The 19,400-nt window shown below is 44.0% G+C and overlaps 1 protein-coding gene across 1 annotated transcript in view; it reads right to left on the bottom strand.

Moving 5' to 3' along the window:
* Positions 1 to 1,329: 1,329 nt before the first annotated feature.
* The window catches only part of PGR (progesterone receptor), a 999,103-nt gene continuing 981,032 nt past the window's right edge, over positions 1,330 to 19,400 (bottom strand). Inside the window, exon 8 of the mRNA XM_069202382.1 lies at positions 1,330 to 6,222. Coding sequence (XP_069058483.1) covers positions 6,067 to 6,222 — 156 coding nt within the window. The 3' untranslated portion in view covers positions 1,330 to 6,066. The remainder of the gene's footprint in view (positions 6,223 to 19,400) is intronic.

The raw sequence follows: 19,400 nt of genomic DNA, 5'->3' as shown, positions 1-19,400 counted from the left end.
GGATATGCCCTAATAAACGTTTGTCAGTAATCACACAGCTATGACTGTGTGTCCACAATTCAATTGCATTATATTTACCTAACCACAAATTCGACTATCTTCTGGGAATCCTTATTGATAACTCAGATTGCAGAAAGAGCCTTGCCATCCCCAGGAGTTTCAACGAGATGGCAAGAAATTGCAGATGATAATGGGACCAAATAGTTAATTTAGATCCTAATTTCACAAAGAAATTAGCTAAAAGACACTGTCTAAAAATCCAGTTATAGTCTGTTGTGACTATTTGACACATATTAAATATTTTTAAATAAATATGAACTTTCTACAATATTTTTCACTTCTTTTTATTTTTCCCATCTTGCCTCTTCCAGATCGATTACTAAATTTCCTAGAGAGTAACTACTGTTCGAGCCAAACATCTCAGAACGCCACACAGCAGATAGCGTAACACAACTGGCTCAGTTCTTAGTCAGCAGCTGTGTATAAGGTCTTGACAGCTACTGATATAGATTATGAAATCGCTCTACTTGAGTCATAAACAGCTGCCACAGAAGCAAAAAGAGGACTGCTGCTATGAAGGGAAGTACGTAATTAAAATCAGCAAAAGGTGTGCAAATACTACAGGTGTGAGCTTGAGATAATATATAAATGTAAACATTTTGTCCCACAGTACCACCTTTTGTTTGGAAAGGAAATTTGTAATCAATAATCGTTTTTTCATTATCTTAAAATACACTAATTTTCGTCTCATCTTCATTGTTTCATTATCCATAAGTAAATATATGTGAGTCACTGACATTGTGTGATCAAATATCACCAAATTATGCAAGTAGATGCCACCATGTGCGGACTATCCCTGTATTGTCAGTGTTTGTAAAATACAGTGATTGATACTGGATAAAACTCATGTCCATCAGTTTCTTTGCATTACTCAACACAGTGCTCTCCTGAACCTTGAATATTGTACCTTAGCATTAAGTAATGTGTAAGACAGGACAACTCAATGTGAGATAACATCTTCTTCTTGCAGATATTGTTCCCAATTTAATTCAAAAACATTCCCACAATTTGGCCGCCATTACTCATTACTTTGCGACCAAAAGGGTAATGTAATTTCAGGGTATGGGGGTTATTCTAACTTTGGAGGAGGTGTTAATCCGTCCCAAAAGTGACGGAAAAGTGACGGATTTACCACCAGCTGTATTACGAGTCCATTATATCCTATGGAACTCGTAATACGGCTGGTGGTATATCCGTCACTTTACCGTCACTTTTGGGACGGATTAACACTCCTCCAAAGTTAGAATAACCCCCTATGTTCAGTGGATTCAGTGGATAAGAAAATGGGTGTGGCAATCAAAAGATCAAAAACGGCTTGTACGCTTGCAGAGAGAGCAAATACATATTTAATATATGCTGTACAGTGGCTCCTTAAGGACTTTTAGTTTCTGACAGATTGCATGTTGGAGGGTCTAGACTGCACAACCCTTCTGAATCTGATGGAGCAACAGGTTCAGGTCTTGTCGGATGTGTCCTTTGACAGTCTGTGTTTTTCAGCAGCAGCATCAGGAGCGGCAATTTCGACTTGCCATCATTTGTAGATACAAGCTTGGAAGGCAGATGCATCTAAAAAATCAGTATTAATGAAATTACCCTTTTAAGAATCGAGGCTTTTTGGTCAACAGAGGGAGGGCATGATCAAAAAGACAGCAGAGTATAAAAAATGGGTTACTCCTGTCAAAGCATTTGCCAGATATAGACGTTTTGTGTATAAAAGAGTATTCCCTTTCTTTGCAGCCAAGGGAACATCACAGCCATTTCAGGTAGGGGTTGTGGCCAGGGGGTTCCTTACTCTGACAAATCCTGTTTCCATTTCCCAGCTGCCAGTAACAAACAAACTAACCCACCAAAAGCATGACTATGGACCAGATGTTTCAGTAGGGGGACGTTTGAAGTATTTCAAAACTATATGGGACACTGCTGTCCTGGATGGGTATGTGGTCAAGGTAGCTTCCAAAGGTTATCGACTGGACTTTATGGAAGTTCCTTTGGATTATTTCAGAATGATTCCTCTACCCAAGGACCATTTAAGAAAACAGGTGCCGCAACTCCAAAAGCTGCTTCTCAAGAATGCTATAATCAGGGTTCTTCCCCAGGAGCAAGAACAGAGATACTATTCAATTATATTCTTAGTATAGAAGTCCACAGGGAACTTTTGCCTGATATTAGATTTGAAAAGCTTTAACAAATATCTGGTTCATCAAACTCTCCAAATGACAACACTTCAGAGCACATTCCCATTACTGAAACAGGGTGGGGACTTTCTCACGTTTCTGGATAGGCTGGATGCCTACCTGCATGTGCCAATTTTCCAGGACCATCAGAAATTTCCAAAGTTTGCAATTGGAGCTCATGATTACAAGTTTCAAGCCCTGCCATTTGGATTGACTTCAGCACCAAGAGTTTTTACAAAGCTTTTGGCTCCTTTGGTGGGTATTCTTCATACTAAAGGTGTCCATTTATACCCCTATCTGGATGATTGGCTAATTAGCTCTTCCAGTCTGTAACAGGTGCAGAGATTTCAGATCATCGGGTGTGGTTTTGCATGGACATAGGAGAAATATTTCCTTTCCCCGACATGTTAAGCCGAGTGGTGTTGTCCCTTCCAGACCTTCTTCAAAAAACTCAAGCACCGACTTGCTTATGGTTCCAAAGCCAGGGGAAGATGACATCAGAACTAGCATTGGCACCTTGGAATCAGTAGGATATTTATTCATTAGCCTACGATCTCTTCAACCCTTAGAATCCCTTTCCCAAGATTTCAAGGCTTTGAAGCCAGTCTCTCCACAGATCATGGTAGAGCTTCAGTGGTCGTTGGGGCCGGGGAAATTGCAGAAGGTGTTCCAGAAGAAAAAGCCCACTCCTCTAATCAATTTAACAGATGCCAGCAAGAGAGGTGGGGGACAGTCTTCAGGAAAGCCAAATCACAGGTACAGTGGTGTATTTAGGATGCTCAAAATTCATCCAATTGTAGGGAACTGGCGGCAGTGAGAGACACTTTTCTTTGGTTCCTGCTTTTGATAAGATTTCAAGCAGTCTGGATTTAGACAGACAATCAGACTGTGAGAGCAAATATCAACAGGAAGGGTGGGATGGTACCTTCTCTTTATCAGATGGCCAATGAGATATGCTCCAAGGGAGAGGTCAGTTTCCTCTTTCTCCGAGCAGTATATCTTTTAAGGAAGGAGAATGGGCCTGCCAAACAACTGAGCAAGACATTCCCCTCATCTGTCTCCCTATCTCTCTCTCCCCTGGTCTTTCATGAAATAGTTCAGAGGTCTGGCCGTCCATGGTTGAGTCTATTTGCCACACAGGAGAAATCTCTGCTACCTCAATTTTCAATATTGTTCTCTAATCCCAACCACAGGAGCATGGGGAATAAATTCATTGTCAGTGAGATGGTATCAGGGTATTCTGTACAGCTTCCCACCTTTTCCCAAGGTACTGCAGAAAATTCAGGAGGATCTCCTCCTTGGAGTTTTCCCTTTCAGCTGTACTCCTTGAGGCAGCAGATTCTTTCTCAAGAGTCACTCAGCCGGTTGAATCTGGAGGTTTGGCTGCTGAAAGGTTGAGATTGCTAGCTCAGGGTTGTTCCTCAGAGGTGGTGGAATCCATTCAATAGTCCCATCAGCCTGCCACTAGAAAATCGTATAATGAACATTGGGGAAACTTTGGGAAATGTTGTCAGTCTAAGCAGTTGCAAATATTCTATGTCAGTCAGTATCTTGTATTTTCCAAGAGATGGGTTTGTTCTTAGCTTGGCAGTCTCCACCATTAGAGCACAAAGGGCAGCAATTCAGGCTTTTAGCTTGGCAGTCTCCACTATTAGAGCACAATGGGCATCAATTCATGCTTTTAGGGATAAAGGAGTGGTAGCAGTTGCATCTTTAGTTTCTAGGTTATTGAGAAGTTCTTGTTCTTCAACACCCTGTTATCTGTTCCCAAGTTCCTTCTTGGGACTTGCTCCTTGTTCTACATGTTTTAACGGGAGCTCCATTCAAACCTCTTGACTGTACAACTTACGTAGCTAGCACAGAAGGTGATATTTTTGGTCGCAATTTGTTCAGGCCAGGTGGTCGGTGAAATTGGTGCCTTGCTATCAGTGCCCCCTTTCATTCGTTTTTTCCTGGACAAGGTGGTTTGTGCCCTAGTTCAGCTTTTTTGCCCAAAATTACATTAGCCGTTCACTGTTCAAAGAACATTGTCCTTCCTGTTTTTAATCCAGATCCTTCCTTGGCTAAGGGGGATCGTTTACACTGTTAGATGTACACAGGGCACTTTCTATTTATTTGCGAAAGACATCATCTTTTCGTAAGGGTGACTCCCTGTTTGTTACGTTAGCGAGAGAAAAAAAAGGGGTCACAACTTTTATGCCTACACTTTCATAATGGATGAAATCTGCCATCTTGTTGGCTTACAACATATCTAAAACATCTGTGTGTGTGTCCACACATGTCAAGGGTAGGATGGCAACCTGGTGGGTTTCATTTAAAGGGGCATTACTGAGGGACAGTTGCTGTATGGTCAAATGGACCTCTCCTCATACTTTCCTTTCACTTTATAGAATTCACTTAGGGGATGGCTTTACTACTTTTTTGGGGACCATGTTTTATCAGCAGTGGCCTGAATGTAATATTTGTTTGGTTCATTTATGGGATTGTAACACTGTTTGCCTTCTTAAATATACCTGCATTTATACTGCATTACTGTCTTCTATTTTTCTGCACGCATAATCAATCTCTGTTGCTTGGGTATTTTGCAAAGGTAAGGACTGGATCAGGGAAGATGGTAGAGGAGTTAATGCTCTGGTTTCTTACTGGTAATCTTCATTACTCCGAGTCCAAGTCTTCCCCAATACAGTCCTGGGTTTCCCACCCTCCATCCCGAAAGTAGATTGATTACAGTGCATCATATTTTTATTTATTTTCAGCTTGGAAATAGGAGGAAGTGATGTGAGACTATTTCCCCTTATTAGTGGCACATCCGTAATTGCAGCCATATTGGAGGAAAAGTTTTTTAATTAGCTAGGGAACAATGTCTGTGAGGATGAGATGTTATCTCACAGGTAAGGACTATATCGACGAAGACTTGGGCTTGGAGTAATAAAGATTACTGGTAACAAGTGCATTTTTCAACACACAGTGAAAAGTGCAGAGGAGAAATGAGTATTATTGCCTGGTGCTTCCTACATGCAGTCCTAAACTAGTCATTTTTCCAGCAGCTTTTTACCAGGTGGGTCACACCTTCTATGTAAGTGTAATAGTGCTTAGAAATGTACTGCTACAAATTAGCGAGTAGTGCTTTGTTGTTTACAAAATACCTATTTTAAACAAATAGGATTTCAAACAAATCTGCACTGATGTGAAGGTGTGCATCTGTGACCCACAACTAATACCTTGATTCAAGGGAAACCTCATAGGTAAACACAATATTACCTTTTTTTCCAACCAAATTCTTGAACAGGAAAAGTACCATCAATCCAACAATTATCTTCAGTCTTTGAAGAAGCATTTCAGAAGGCAAGATCATCTAACATCATAAAATAATGTTGAACAATATAACATGTATGCAAGCAAGTGTTTCTTTATTTGCTGCCCCTGAACCGTGTTTACAGATACATTAAATACTGAAGACAGAAAGTGTCCATGTAGACCTCTGTGGAACCAAAACTGGAAAAGTTCTTTTTTGCTGTCTTTTCAACAAGAATTAGCATCCCCACTGGTATCAGCAAACTGATAACCATATAAGGTTACACGGTATTCACAAGAACACCCCGTGGGCATGTAGTTCTAAAGCATTCAGCATCTGTCTCTTTTTAAATTACCTAGTTATATATTAACAAAGCCACATACACATCCTACAAAACTTTGGGCAACACACATTTAGTGCATCTTTAGTATCGCCTGTGGGATAGCAGTGGTTTTATGGATGTTTAACAGAAACAATATTTGAACATTTTACGAATGTGCTTACAACTGACTCTCTTTCCTCAATAGTAAATGGCATTCACTTTCTGTGGAAGATGAGAGGTTTTACCATCCCGGCCAAAATCTTGGGTAACTGTGCAGCAATAACTTCTGACATCATCTCTGGAAAATCAATACTCAATGTGCGGGACTGGAGAAATGTGTTCAGACAGAACAGATGAAGCTTTTTCACTATCTGTTTTTAATACAGGAATAAAGAGAATAAAAGGACAGAGTTATGATCTAAAACTGTACGACAGAAAATATTTTATCTCTTAAAACTTTTGTGTTCAACTATATTTCTGATTTGGGACACAATGTAAATCACAGGTAAAGGAACGGTGGTGATTTGAACAAGGAATGCCCCTGTAAATGGGCAGTGATCCAACTCCACAAAATTAGCACCACCCTCGCTTTATCTAGAGCCAAGGTAAAAGCTGGACTTTCGCCGGCAGACCTCACCTAGACTAGCCATCGCAAACATTGGAAGTGATGTCCCACCCGCCACAGGGCTCTCAGGTCACAATTGTCCTGCCCTATTACAGCAGTTCGTCCATTACCACTAGTCTTCCCTACCTTAGACCATTCTGCGAGACATGACAGTTTTCGGTAGGGAAATTGCACAATGGCCTCTAAGCACAGAGAGAAAACTCTCTGTGCATCTGGCCATAGTTATCTTTTTCTACAAGAGCAGACTCATGATTTGCTGAACTGGCACCAACTCAGCAAAGTAGCTGCTCCTGCACAAATACCATAAAGAACCAACTTCTCTGCTGAGCAGGCGCATCAAACATGGTGCCCACTCGGGAAAGCTGAAGACACATAGATCCCCGGCTGCCTAGCGTTGGATGTCTACATTATGTGGCTATTACCTTGCCTACCAGCATCTAAATAGGGCAATAAGGGCTGATTCGCTGAATTATTCCTGGCTTACAAATAAAGGCTAGGGGTAAGTCAGGAGTACTCTTGGAATTAAGGAGAAAGCCAGGAGTACTACAATAGTAGGTTACATCTATTCATAGCAAAATCATTGTGAAACACACCCAACTCATGAAAATGAAACGTTTATGTAGGAAAGTACCCTCTTTCCTGGCATGGTTACCCCCATTTTCTGCCTGATGTCAGTGTGCTTGACTGTGTTCACTGAGGTCCTGCTAACCAGGACCCCAGTGATTATGCTCTCTCTCTCAAAAGTCTGTATTTCACCCACAATTGGCATACTGGGGCCCCCTTATAAGTCCCTAGTATATGATACCTAGGTAGCCAGGGCATTGGGGTTCCAGGGGATCCATATGGGCTGCAGCATATATTTTGCCACCCATAGGGAGCACTTGCAAAGGGTTCAGAAGTATTGCCATTGCAGCCTGCGTGAAAAGGTGCAAGAACCCTTTCACTACCATTTCCACTGCACCAGGTCACTTATAAGACACCCCTGTAGTAGGCCCTCCAGCCCTGAGGGCAGGGTACAAAGTACCTGTGTGTGAGGGCACCCCTGCACTAGCAGAGGTGCCCAGATGAGCTCCAGGACCATTTTCCCAAACTTCGTGAGTGCAGAGATGTCATTTTATGCATGCACTGGACATAGGTCACTACCTATGTCCAGCTACATAATGATAACTCCGAACATAGGCATGTTTGTTATCAAACATGTTGGAATCATACCCCAATGCTTTTGCAAACATTGGTTGTATGATTCCATGCACTATGGGGGATCCTTAGAGGACCCCCGGTATTGCCATTTCAGCCTTCTGAAGTTTTCCAGGCAGCCCTAGGTTCTGCCACCTCACAGACAGGTTTCTGCCCTCCTGTTGCTTGAGAAGCTCGAGCCCAGGAAGGATTTCCTTTGGGAGAGGGGTGTTAAAGTACCTTTATTTTTGTAACACTGAGTATTTTCTTTCATGTGTGTGAGTACTTTGTGACTGCAGTGGTATTTGCATGAGCTTTGCATGTCTCCTGGATAAGCCTTGGCTGCTCATCCACAGCTACGTCTAGAGAGCCTGGCTTCTAGACACTGCCTACACTTCACTAATAAGGGATAACTGGACCTGGTATAAGGTGCAAGTGGCATAGGTACCAACCACACACCAGACCAGCCTCCTTCAGTATACTTCACTTTTTGCATGGCAAACATAAGTATGTGCAACTGCCCATAAAAGGTAGAGAGGGAGCTTTTCACGAAAAATACATCTGCGTCCATTATTGCACTTAGAGAAACATCTTCCCTTAATATCCTTCATGTCCTGTACTGCAGAGAAGATATTCCAGCTGTATGAAGTAAAACAAAACCATTTTCGTTGTGAAAGAGGGACGGATCAGAGTTTGTGAGCTCCCTCTAACATTCCAGAGTGTTGGCATTTACAAACTTACAAAGCTAGCCACTCCTTGTTCTGCCCACTCCCTGTCTCGTGTGGGTGTTGCTACTGCACATTTCTCCACACTTGTAGCAGAGCAATTCACAGTTGTAGCCCCATTTACACCTATCAGACTTCCCTTTGTGAATTCGAGAGTCATGCAAAACCCCCCTTGTGAATTACCACAAGACATCTTTTGAACACTTTCTGAAGAAACGACTAAACAGCAGTGGGCAGAGAGTAACCCTTCTATAATGACCAAGACACCGAAATAGTTCGCTATTGGTTGAAATGTAGCAGGAATCTGTTCAATCTTTTCATTCTAGTAAACTTCTATTTTTTTAATTTCCAATATACAAACTGAGTACTATACTTCGAAAAATCGTTCGCCTCCAGCGCAGTTAATTTCGAATGCAGTGGCATATACATATTGAAACATATAATAATGTGCGTTTGCGTTATAATTTGCAAGCTGGTAAATATACAATAGAGCTTAGGAACCAATGCGGTCTCTATCAACAAAGACTTCCAGTTCCAAATCCTTTCAAAATTCAATTTAGGATATAATATGATATATTAAAACATACGGTTGAATAATAGCTCTACGGCCAGGCGGATGAGTAGACACTCTTCCCCTTTTGTATTCAATACGCCCTCACTGCTCCTCGACGTCTATCCCATTTCCTATTTTCAAGCAGGATTGCCTATTAACTTCACAACATATTTGGAAGTTGTCTTACTTATTAACTTCAGCACAATTTTATATTTTTTAATATTGCTTCCGTGGGGATCACAGAGATTTGTTTTAATAAGGAGCATCATTGACGTATTCTGAGTCACAAGTATAATTTTCTTTGGAATTCACTTTTTTTATTTCAAATGTAGGCTCTGGAAATAATTGTCAGACAGATGAACCTTACATGGGATGGATAATCTGTAGGTGCTTGGTCCACTGTTCTAAACAAGAACGAAAGACGTTCTGGATCTTAGTGACCACTGCAACCATCTCAGTTAGTCCTAATGAAGGTAGGTGATGGGAAATAAATGTCCCCTGCGTGGCACTAGAGAGCATGCACCTCTTCCCTGTGCTAAACAGCTAGTAAAGTCAAGGTATTACTCTAAACGTTTTTATTTATATTTTATTGAACACAGTAATCAAGAATGTTCACTGAAGGTCTTGCATGTTAAATAATTGACCCCAGAGCATGGCCCCGAGGTCAGGAGTGGAACCAAAAGTTCACCACTCCTTTTGAGAGTGATTACTGTCCTCTTACCTAGTTGAAAAAGACAGGCAGCTGTGGCATAAAAACATTAATTTTACCTGAAAGGACAAATCCTTTGTGCAAACGGCTTATAAGAGAGGGATGCCCAGAATTGGGTCCTTCGTTCCATTAGTGGGGCATCAGACTGGAGTGTGTGTTCACAGTGTATCCTTAAGGCAGAGTGATTGTGGAAAATGTGCATGTGTGCTTGACCACGAGCTCAGGTATCCATCTTGGAGTTTCTTCGTGTGGATCGTGATACCAAATAGAGGGTTTAGGTGAGGATACCAAGGCCCCTTAGTTTAACCTCCAGGCAGGTTTGTAAGTTTCTTGAGTTGTCTATAAAGAAGTTAACTATATCTGTCCTTCATTTTGCCCCTTCCCTTTGAAATGAAGCTTCCTGCTCTCGGTCAGGGCACCCAACTTCATGCCGTCCCCCACAAACATGCGAGTGAAAAAGAAAGTGGCTTGACTAGTGAAATGTCCAAATTGCCTGAAATGAGCTTGGGAGAGCTCCAGAACAATGCAGCCCTAATACTGCTTGATTATACAGTGATCTTCCAGAAGGCAAGAAGGATCTTCCTGGAGGAGTGACACAAAAATTTAATATTGCAAAAGGCTGGTTGGTCGGCCATCAAATAAATATCGACCAGGTTCCCTGCTCAGATGTCAGGGAATTTCATGACCAGGGATTAAAGTTACATGCCAATGTAATTGAAAAGAAACCTTTGTGCCAGGGCCAGGATCTTTATTGCCAGTCTGACTGTCAGGCTGGGGACAAAACCTGACCCTGCAAGGAAAAATGAAGCCTGCCTAAAGACGGAAGAACTGAGTACTGGATGAAAAAAGTTGCTTACCTGTAATTATAGTCCTTCAGCAATGGTATAATTTATAGTATCCTATACTTTAAACATTCCCTGTCACCGAAGAGGGAGTCTCTCTGTAACTTTACAGTAGCAGTACAAGGCACTGCCTGCCTGAAGGTCCCCAGATGGTGAGACTCATTTTGGGAGTGGGTCACCTGGAAATCTATGAAAGATACCAACACTGGAGAGCTACAATTGCAATTAAGTACATTTGGTCTTGTCCTGCGTTGGATCTTTTATAGATGCACATGATTGAATCAGAATAGCCAGCACTATTGGCAATTTCAGTACATAAAGATCAAGAGTAACGTGGCATAAAATAGACAAGCGCAACCTTAAAGAGATGTTGTAACTGCCTGTCAAACCACTTCTCTGTCTGCTGCTGTTTCCATGCAGTATCGTCTTGTGAAGGTGATTTTGCTACTCCTTGCTGCCGCACAACAAGTATCCACCAGAGGCACACCTTCACAGAACACTAACAATGTTTTTATGCTACTTCTGGGCTGTTACTGTCCTTGTGAGCTGTATTTCTGCTTTCACATGGTAAAACACATTGGTTGCAGCAAACCCCCTCGAGATTCCTTGCTTTGAGGCTGGAAATCTTTTAAGTGAGTCAGAGAAAAACGCTTGCAGGTGGTCTGACTTTTTGAATTGCTTTGTTCTGACTAGGTAGAACTTGAGACATCTTATATCAGACGATTGTAATGCCCGATAAAATTCTGTTGGAACTTTCTGTGTGAATTTCAGGTTAGTTTTTAAAATACCTCTTACTGTGGTAAACTGCAAGTGAGGTTCTGTAATTGTACATGCTTAAAATGGAAGATGTTATAGCCAATAGTGTTGCTGTCACCCAAATGAGATATTTTATAATTGACTTGTGAATTGGCTCGAATGGGCTGGTCATTTACTAGTAAAGCACAATGTTCAATTACCATCATGTTGGCAAAATCCTTTATGGGGGAAAGACTCTGAAGAGGTCTTTTAGGGATTACTCAAGAAATCGCTTGAACCATCAGGATGGTTCTTTTGGAGATTGCCTGTGAAATGACTGCAAGGTGGACTTCAACTGATGCACATTTCAATACTGACTACACATGTTACCATAGGTAGGGAAATATTAGTTGGGCTTAGATCTGAAGAGGACACAATACATCTTCCACTAAGTAGTATAGCTTATTTTAGTGTACAAAGCTTTGGTCTGTGCTAGAATATTCCTACTGAATTCAGGACGGGGGCTGACAACATCAGAGACTCTGAGCTGTGACAAAGGATTTGGCCTCAACATTGCAATAGCAGATCTGTGCCCATTCCCAGAAGAAATGTTAGGGTCTGCGCTAGAATTAGGTAAATCAACCAGTATTGTTTTAGCAATGTTATTGGTACTCAAGGTTCCCTGTTCCATTTGGCAAGTAATCAGGTTAGAAGGGAAAGCAGTGGAAAAGTGTAGGCCACTACTTTGCATAATCTGATCACAAACACGTTCCAACATGAGTTTGGTTGTGGATGCCTGCTTGCGTAAAACTGGCAGTTCTTGTATTTTGATTTTCAATTTGAACACCTATCGGAGGATGCTGTCTTTTAGTTAAACTGATGGCAAACCTCCAAAATTCTGTGTAGCTAATCTGCAATGTTTTTTTTCACCTCTGGACGGTGTCCTACTTCTTGTGCTATGTGGTGATAAACTGCTCAATGCTACTTCCTCCATGGATTGCTTTAGTAATTGTCTTGCCAGCAAAATGACAGCGGATTGCCTGACTGTCCACGGATACATCTTTGCTTCCTTTGTATCTATTATTGTTCCTAAAAATTTAAGTTTCTAAAATAGTGTAAAGAGGATTTGCTTTTGCTGATCTTAAGCTCCAATTTTTTTTAGAACTTTGAGAAAAGCTGAAATTGAGGCTTCTGTAGAGACTATAGATGACATCATGTCCAGCAAGCCATCCTGGTGCCCAAGACATCAAAAATGGGTTACAACTTGTGCCATGCAATTTTTAAATATTCTGGGAGCATTTGAGAGACTGCACGAGAGTAAACAAAACTGACAGTGGTGACTAGCTACCTTGAATCCAAGGAACGTGCAATGTTATCTGTGAATTGGTATATGGAAATAGGCATCTTTGAGGTATAGCAATGCCATGTACTAATTCCTTATGTGTAGTTGCAGCACCTCTTGTAGAGTTACCATTTTGAATGACTGTTCCTTAAAAACACATGGCGTTGCCACAAGTCCACACTGGGTCTCCATTAATTTGAATGTTTATTTTAATGAGAAACTATCTAGGATACAAACTGACATTTTGATGCCATTTTGGGACTGGTTCTGTCTATGGTCCCTTGTAGGAGGCTGGCCTGGCTTGTAGTGGGTACCAGAGGTACTTACACCTTGTGCCAGGTCCAGTTATCCCTTATTAGTGTAGAAGAGGTGTTTCTAGCAGCTTAGGCTGTTAGAAGGTAGCTATAGCAGAGCAGCTTAGGCTGAACTAGGAGGCATGCTAATCTCCTACTATACCACTGGTGTCATATGCACAATATCATAAGAAAACACTATACACAGATATACTAAAAATAAAGGTACTTTATTTTTATGACAATATGCCAAAAGTATCTCAGTGAGTACCCTCAGTATGAGGATGACCAATATACACAAGATATATGTACACAATACCAAAAATGTGCAGTAATAGCAAAAGGAAGTAATGCAAGCAGTGTAAAGTTACAATAGATTGCAATAGGAACACATAGGTATAGGGGCAACACAAACCATATACTCCAAAAGTGGAATGCGAACCACGAATGGACCCCAAACCTATGTGAGCTTGTAGAGGGTCGCTGAGACTGTAAGAAAACAGTGAGGGTTAGAAAAATAGCCCACCCCAATACCCTGTAAGGTAGGTGTAAAGTGCACCTACAACCCCCAGAGAGCACAGAAGTCGTGATAGGGGGATTCTGCAAGGAAGACCAACACCAGCAATGCATCAACAGTGGATTTCTGGACCTGAGTACCTGAAAGACAAGGGGACCAAGCCCAAGAGTCGCGACAGTGTCGAGAGTGGGCAGATGCCCAGGAAATGCCAGCTGAGGGTGCAAAGAAGCTGCCACCGGATGGAAGAAGCTTTGTGTTCTGCAAGAAAGAAGAGGACTAGGAACTTTCCCTTTGGAGGATGGATGTCCCCCGTCGTGAAGAAGCTTGCAGAGGTGTTCCCACGCAGAAAGACCGCAAACAAGCCTTGCTAGCTGCAAGGGTCGTGGTTAGGGTTTGTGGATGCTGCTGTGGCCCAGGAGGGACCAGGATGTCGCCACTTGGAAGAGGAGACAGAGGGGGCGCCCAGCAAGTCAGGGAGCCCTCACAGAAGCAGGCAGCACCCACAGAAGTACTGGAACAGGCACTTTGAAGAGGAGTAAACCAGAGTCCACCCGAAGTCAGAAAAGGGAGTCCCACGACGCCGGAGGACAACTCAGAAGGTTGTGCACTGCAGGTTAGAGTGTCTGGGACCCAGGCTTGGCTGTGCACAAAGGAAATCCTGGAAGAGTGCACAGGAGCCGGAGTAGCTGCAAATCACGCGGTTCCCAGCAATGCAGTCTAGCGTGGGGAGGCAAGGACTTACCTCCACCAAACTTGGACTGAAGAGTCACTGGACTGTGAGAGTGACTTGGACAGAGTTGCTGAGTTCCAGGGACCACGCTCGTCGTGCTGAGAGGGGACCCAGAGGACCGGTGATGGAGTCTTTTGTTGCCTGCGGTTGCAGGGGGAAGATTCCGTCGACCCACGGGAGATTTCTTCAGAGCTCCTGGTGCAAGAAGGAGGCACACTACCCCCAGAGCATGCACCACCAGGAAACAGACGAGAAAGCAGGCAGGATGAAGCGATACAAGGTTGCAGTAGTCGTCTTTGCTACTTTGTTGCAGTTTTGCAGGCGTCCTAAGCAGTCAGCAGTCGATCCTTTGGCAGAAGGTGAAGAGGGAAATGCAGAGGAACTCTGGTGAGCTCTTGCATTCGGTATCTGAAGAATTCCCCAAAGCAGAGACCCTAAATAGCCAGAAAAGGAGGTTTGGCTACCTAGGAAGGAGGATAGGCTAGTAAGGAAGGTAAGAGCCTATCAGAAGGAGTCTCTGACGTCACCTGCTGGCCCTGGCCACTCAGAGCAGTCCAGTGTGCCAGCACACCTCTGAATCCAAGATGGCAGAGGTCTGGGGCACGCTGGAGGAGCTCTGGGCACCTCCCCTAGGAGGTGCAGGTCAGGGGAGTAGTCACTCCCCTTTCCTCTGTCCAGTTTCGCGCCAGAGCAGGGCTGGGGGATCCCTGATCCGGTGTAGACTGGCTTATGCAGAGATGGGCACCATCTGTGCCCATCAAAGCATTTCCAGAGGCTGGGGGAGACTACTCCTCCCCAGCCCTGACACCTATTTCCAAAGGGAGAGGGTGTAACACCCCCTCTCTGAGGAAGTCCTTTGTTCTGCCTTCCTGGGCCAGGCCTGGCTGGACCCCAGGAGGGCATAAACCTGTCTGAGGGGTTGGCAGCAGCAGCAGCTGCAGTGAAACCCCGGGACAGGCAGTTTGGCAGTACCCGGGTTCTGTGCTAGAGACCAGGGGGATCATGGAATTGTCCCCCTAATGCCAGAATGGCATTGGGGGGACATTTCCATGATCCTAGACATATTACATGGCCATGTTCGGAGTTACCATTGTGACGCTGTACATAGGTAGAGGCCTATGTACAGTGCACGCGTGTAATGGTGTCCCCGCACTCACAAAGTCCGAGGAATTTGCCCTGAACGATGTGGGGGCACCTTGGCTAGTGCCTGGGTGCCCTCACACTAAGTAACTTTGCACCCAACCTTCACCAGGTGAAGGTTAGACATATAGGTGACTTATAAGTTACTTAAGTGCAGTGGTAAATGGCTGTGAAATAACGTGGTCGTTATTTCACTCAGGCTGCACTGGCAGGCCTGTGTAAGAATTGTCAGATCTCACTATGGGTGGCAAAAGAAAAGCTGCAGCCCATAGGAATCTCCTGGAACCCCAATACCCTGGGTACCTCAGTACCATATACTAGGGAATTATAAGGGTGTTCCAGTATGCCAATGTGAATTGGTGACATTGGTCACTAGCCTGTTAGTGACAATTTAGAAAGCAGAGAGAGCATAACCACTGAGGTTCTGTTTAGCAGAGCCTCAGTGAGGCAGTTAGTCATCATACAGGGAACACATACAGGGCACACTTATGAGCACTGGGGCCCTGCCTGGCAGGGTCCCAGTGACACATAGACTAAAACAACATAGATACAGTGAAATACGGGGGTAACATGCCAGGCAAGATGGTACTTTCCTACACAACCCCCCCCCAAACGAAGGACAATAAGACTAGCCATGACCTGATGAGTCTTCATTGTCTAAGTGGAAATATCTGGAGAGTCCATCTGCATTGGAGTGGGTACTCCCAGGTCTATGTTCCACTGTATAGTCCATCCCCTGTAGAGATATGGACCACCTCAACAATTTAGGGTTTTCACCTTTCATTTGTTTTAGCAAAAGTAGAGGTTTGTGGTCTGTCTGAACAATGAAGTGAGTGCCAAACAGGTATGGCCTCAACTTCTTCAGTGCCGAGACCACAGCAAAGGCCTCCCTCTCAATGGCAGACCAACGCTTTTCTCTAGGGGTCAACCTTCTGCTGATAAAAGCTACTGGTTGATCCTGGCCCTCAGAGTTACAATGTGATAAGACTGCCCCTACCCCTAATTCAGATGCATCAGTTAGGACAATGAATTTCTTGGAGTAACATGGGCTTTTTAGGACAGGTGCAGTGCACATGGCCTGTTTGAGCTCCTCAAAAGCTTTCTGACAGCTGGCTGTCCACAATACCTTTTTCGGCATCTTCTTACTAGTGAGATCATTAAGTGGGGCTGCAATGGAGCCATAGTTTTTAATGAATCTACTGTAATACCCAGTGAGGCCTAAGAAGGCTCTCACTGGGTCTGAGTTGTAGGGGGAACCCAATCTATGATTGTTTGGATTTTATCCTGAAGTGGTGTAATCTGATCTCCACCTACCAGGTGTCCCAGATAAACCACTTTTCCCTACCCTATCTGGCACTTTAAAGCCTTGATAGTGAGGCCTGCCTTTTGCAGGGCCTCCAAAACTTTCCACAGGTGGACCAGGTGATCATCCCAGTTGGAGCTAAAGACAGCTATATCGTCCAGATATGCTGCACTAAAGGCCTCCAACCCTTGCAGGACTGTATTCACCAACCTCTGAAAAGTGGCAGGTGCATTTTTCAAACCAAAGGGCATTACTGTGAATTGGTAGTGCCCTCCAATAGTCGAAAATGCAGTTTTTGCTTTAGCATCCTCTGATAACTTGATCTGACAATACCCTGCAGTCAAATCAAAGGTGCTTAGATACTTGGCAGATGCCAGTGTATCTATGAGCTCATCTGCCCTGGGTATAGGGTGAGCATCAGTTTTTGTTACCTGGTTGAGACCTCTGTAATCTACACAAAACCTCATCTCCCTTTTTCCATCTTTTGAGTGAGGCTTTGGTACAAGCACCACAGGAGAGGCCCATGGGCTTTCAGAATGTTCAACCACTCCTAATTCAAGCATTTTCTGAACTTCTTGCTTTATGCAGTCCCTGACATGGTCAGGCTGTCTATAGATTTTACTTTTGACAGGCAAGCTGTCTCCAGTATCAATTGTGTGTTCACACCAAGATGTGGTGCCTGGCACAGTTGAAAAGAGTTCAGAAAACTGACCTAGGAGGTTTATGCAGTTGTCTTTCTGCTCAGCAGTAAGACAGTCTGCCAAAACTATACCTTCCACTAAAGCATCATCTTCAGTGGAAAAGAAGAGATCAGGGAGAGGGTCACTCTCTTCTTCCGGTCCTTCATCTGTTGCCATGAGCAGGGTGAGATCAGCCCTGTCATAGTAGGGTTTTAGGCGATTGACATGGAGTACCCTAAGGGGACTCCTGGCAGTGCCCAGGTCAACCAAGTAGGTGACCTCGCCCTTCTTTTCAACAATTAGATGGGGTCCACCCCATTTATCTTGGAGTGCTCTTGGGGCCACAGGCTCCAATACCCACACCTTCTGTCCTGGTTGGTACTGAATCAGAACAGCCTTCTGGTCATGCCATTGCTTTTGGAGCTCTTGGCTGGCCTGAAGGTTTTTGCTGGCCTTTTTCATGTACTCAGCCATTCTGGATCTTAGGCTGAGTACATTGTCCACTATGTCTTGCTTAGGAGCTTTTAAAGGTTGTTCCCAACCCTCCTTTACAAGTGTTAGGGGACCTCTTACAGGGTGCCCAAAGAGGAGTTCACAGGGGCTGAAGCCCACTCCTTTTTGAGGTACCTCCCTGTAAGCAAAAAGGAGGCAAGGTAACAGGACATCCCATCTCCTCCTGAGTTTTTAAGGGAGTCCCATTTTCATACTTTTGAGAGTTTTATTAAATCTCTCCACCAGTCCATTTGTTTGTGGATGATAAGGTGTGGTGAATTTGTATGTTACACCACATTCCTTCCACATGGCCTTTAAGTATGCAGACATAAAGTTGCTACCCCTGTCTGATACAACCTCTTTTGGAAAGCCCACTCTGGAAAAGATTCCCAGGAGGGCTTTTGCCACTGCAGGTGCTGTAGTGGTCCTTAGAGGAATTGCTTCAGGATATCTTGTGGCATGGTCCACTACCACCAAGATAAACCTATTGCCTGAAGCAGTAGGAGGGTCAAGGGGGCCAACTATGTCAACCCCTACCCTTTCAAAGGGAACCCCAACCACAGGCAGTGGAATAAGGGGAGCCTTTGGAGTGCCACCAGTCTTGCCACTGGCTTGGCAGGTCACGCAAGACTTACAAAAATCTTTTGTGTCCTCTGACATCCTAGGCCAGTGAAACAGGGGGACAAGCCTTTCCCATGTTTTTATCTGACCCAAATGTCCAGCCAAAGGAATGTCATGTGCCAGAGTTAGGAGGAACTCTCTGTACTGTAAGGGAATGACCAATCTCCAGGCTGCTCCAGGTTTTGGGTCCCTTGCCTCTGTGTACAAGAGGTTGTCCTCCCAGTAAACTCTAAGTGAGTCACTGACATCCCCATTTTGCTGTTTGACAGCTTGCTGTCTGAGACCCTCTAATGTGGGACAGTGTTGCTGTGCCACACTCAGCTCTTCCCTGGCAGGCCCCCCTCCACCCAAAAGCTCAGCAGTGTCCGCTGCCAGCCCATCTGGTGAAGGTTCTGCATAGGGAGGAAATTATTCTTCCTCAGAAGGAGAATCATCTGTAGAGGGAGGGATAGTGAGTAGGGATTTACCCTTGCTACCCCTAGCTTTAGGGAGCACTTGGTCCATTGTTCCAGGATCCAAGTCACCCTGTCCTTTTTGCTTTTTGGCCTGAGCCCTTGTCAAAGCAAAAATATGCCCAGGAATGCCCAGCATTGCTGCATGAGCCTCCAACTCCACTTCTGGCCAAGCTGATGTCTCTAAATCATTTCCTAGTAGACAGTCTACAGGTAAATCTAAAGCAACCACAACTTTCTTTGGACCAGTAACATCCCCCCCTAGTTGAGATTCACAACAGCCATGGGGTGGCTAAGAGTGTTGTTATGAGCGTCTGTCACTTGGTACTGGTGACCAAGTAGGTGTTGTTCAGGGTGTACCAGTTTTTCTATCACCATGGTAACACTGGCACCTGTGTCCCTGTAGGCCTGAACCTCAACACCATTTATTAGGGGAAGTTTCTTGTACTTATCCATATTAAGGGGACAAGCAACCAAGGTGTCCAAATCAATGGCACCTTCAGAGACTAGCACAGCCTCTGTGGTCTCCCTAACAAGACCAACCCCAACTAAATTACCAAAAGTGAGCCCAGCTACTCCCTTGGATTGGCTATTAGTGGGTTTGCTACCACCAC

The sequence above is a fragment of the Pleurodeles waltl genome, chromosome 8 (assembly GCF_031143425.1).
Source record: "Pleurodeles waltl isolate 20211129_DDA chromosome 8, aPleWal1.hap1.20221129, whole genome shotgun sequence".
Taxonomy (NCBI): Eukaryota; Metazoa; Chordata; class Amphibia; order Caudata; family Salamandridae; genus Pleurodeles; species Pleurodeles waltl.
The sequence above is the reverse complement of the archived record's forward strand: the minus strand, read 5'-3'. Positions and strand labels throughout refer to the sequence as shown.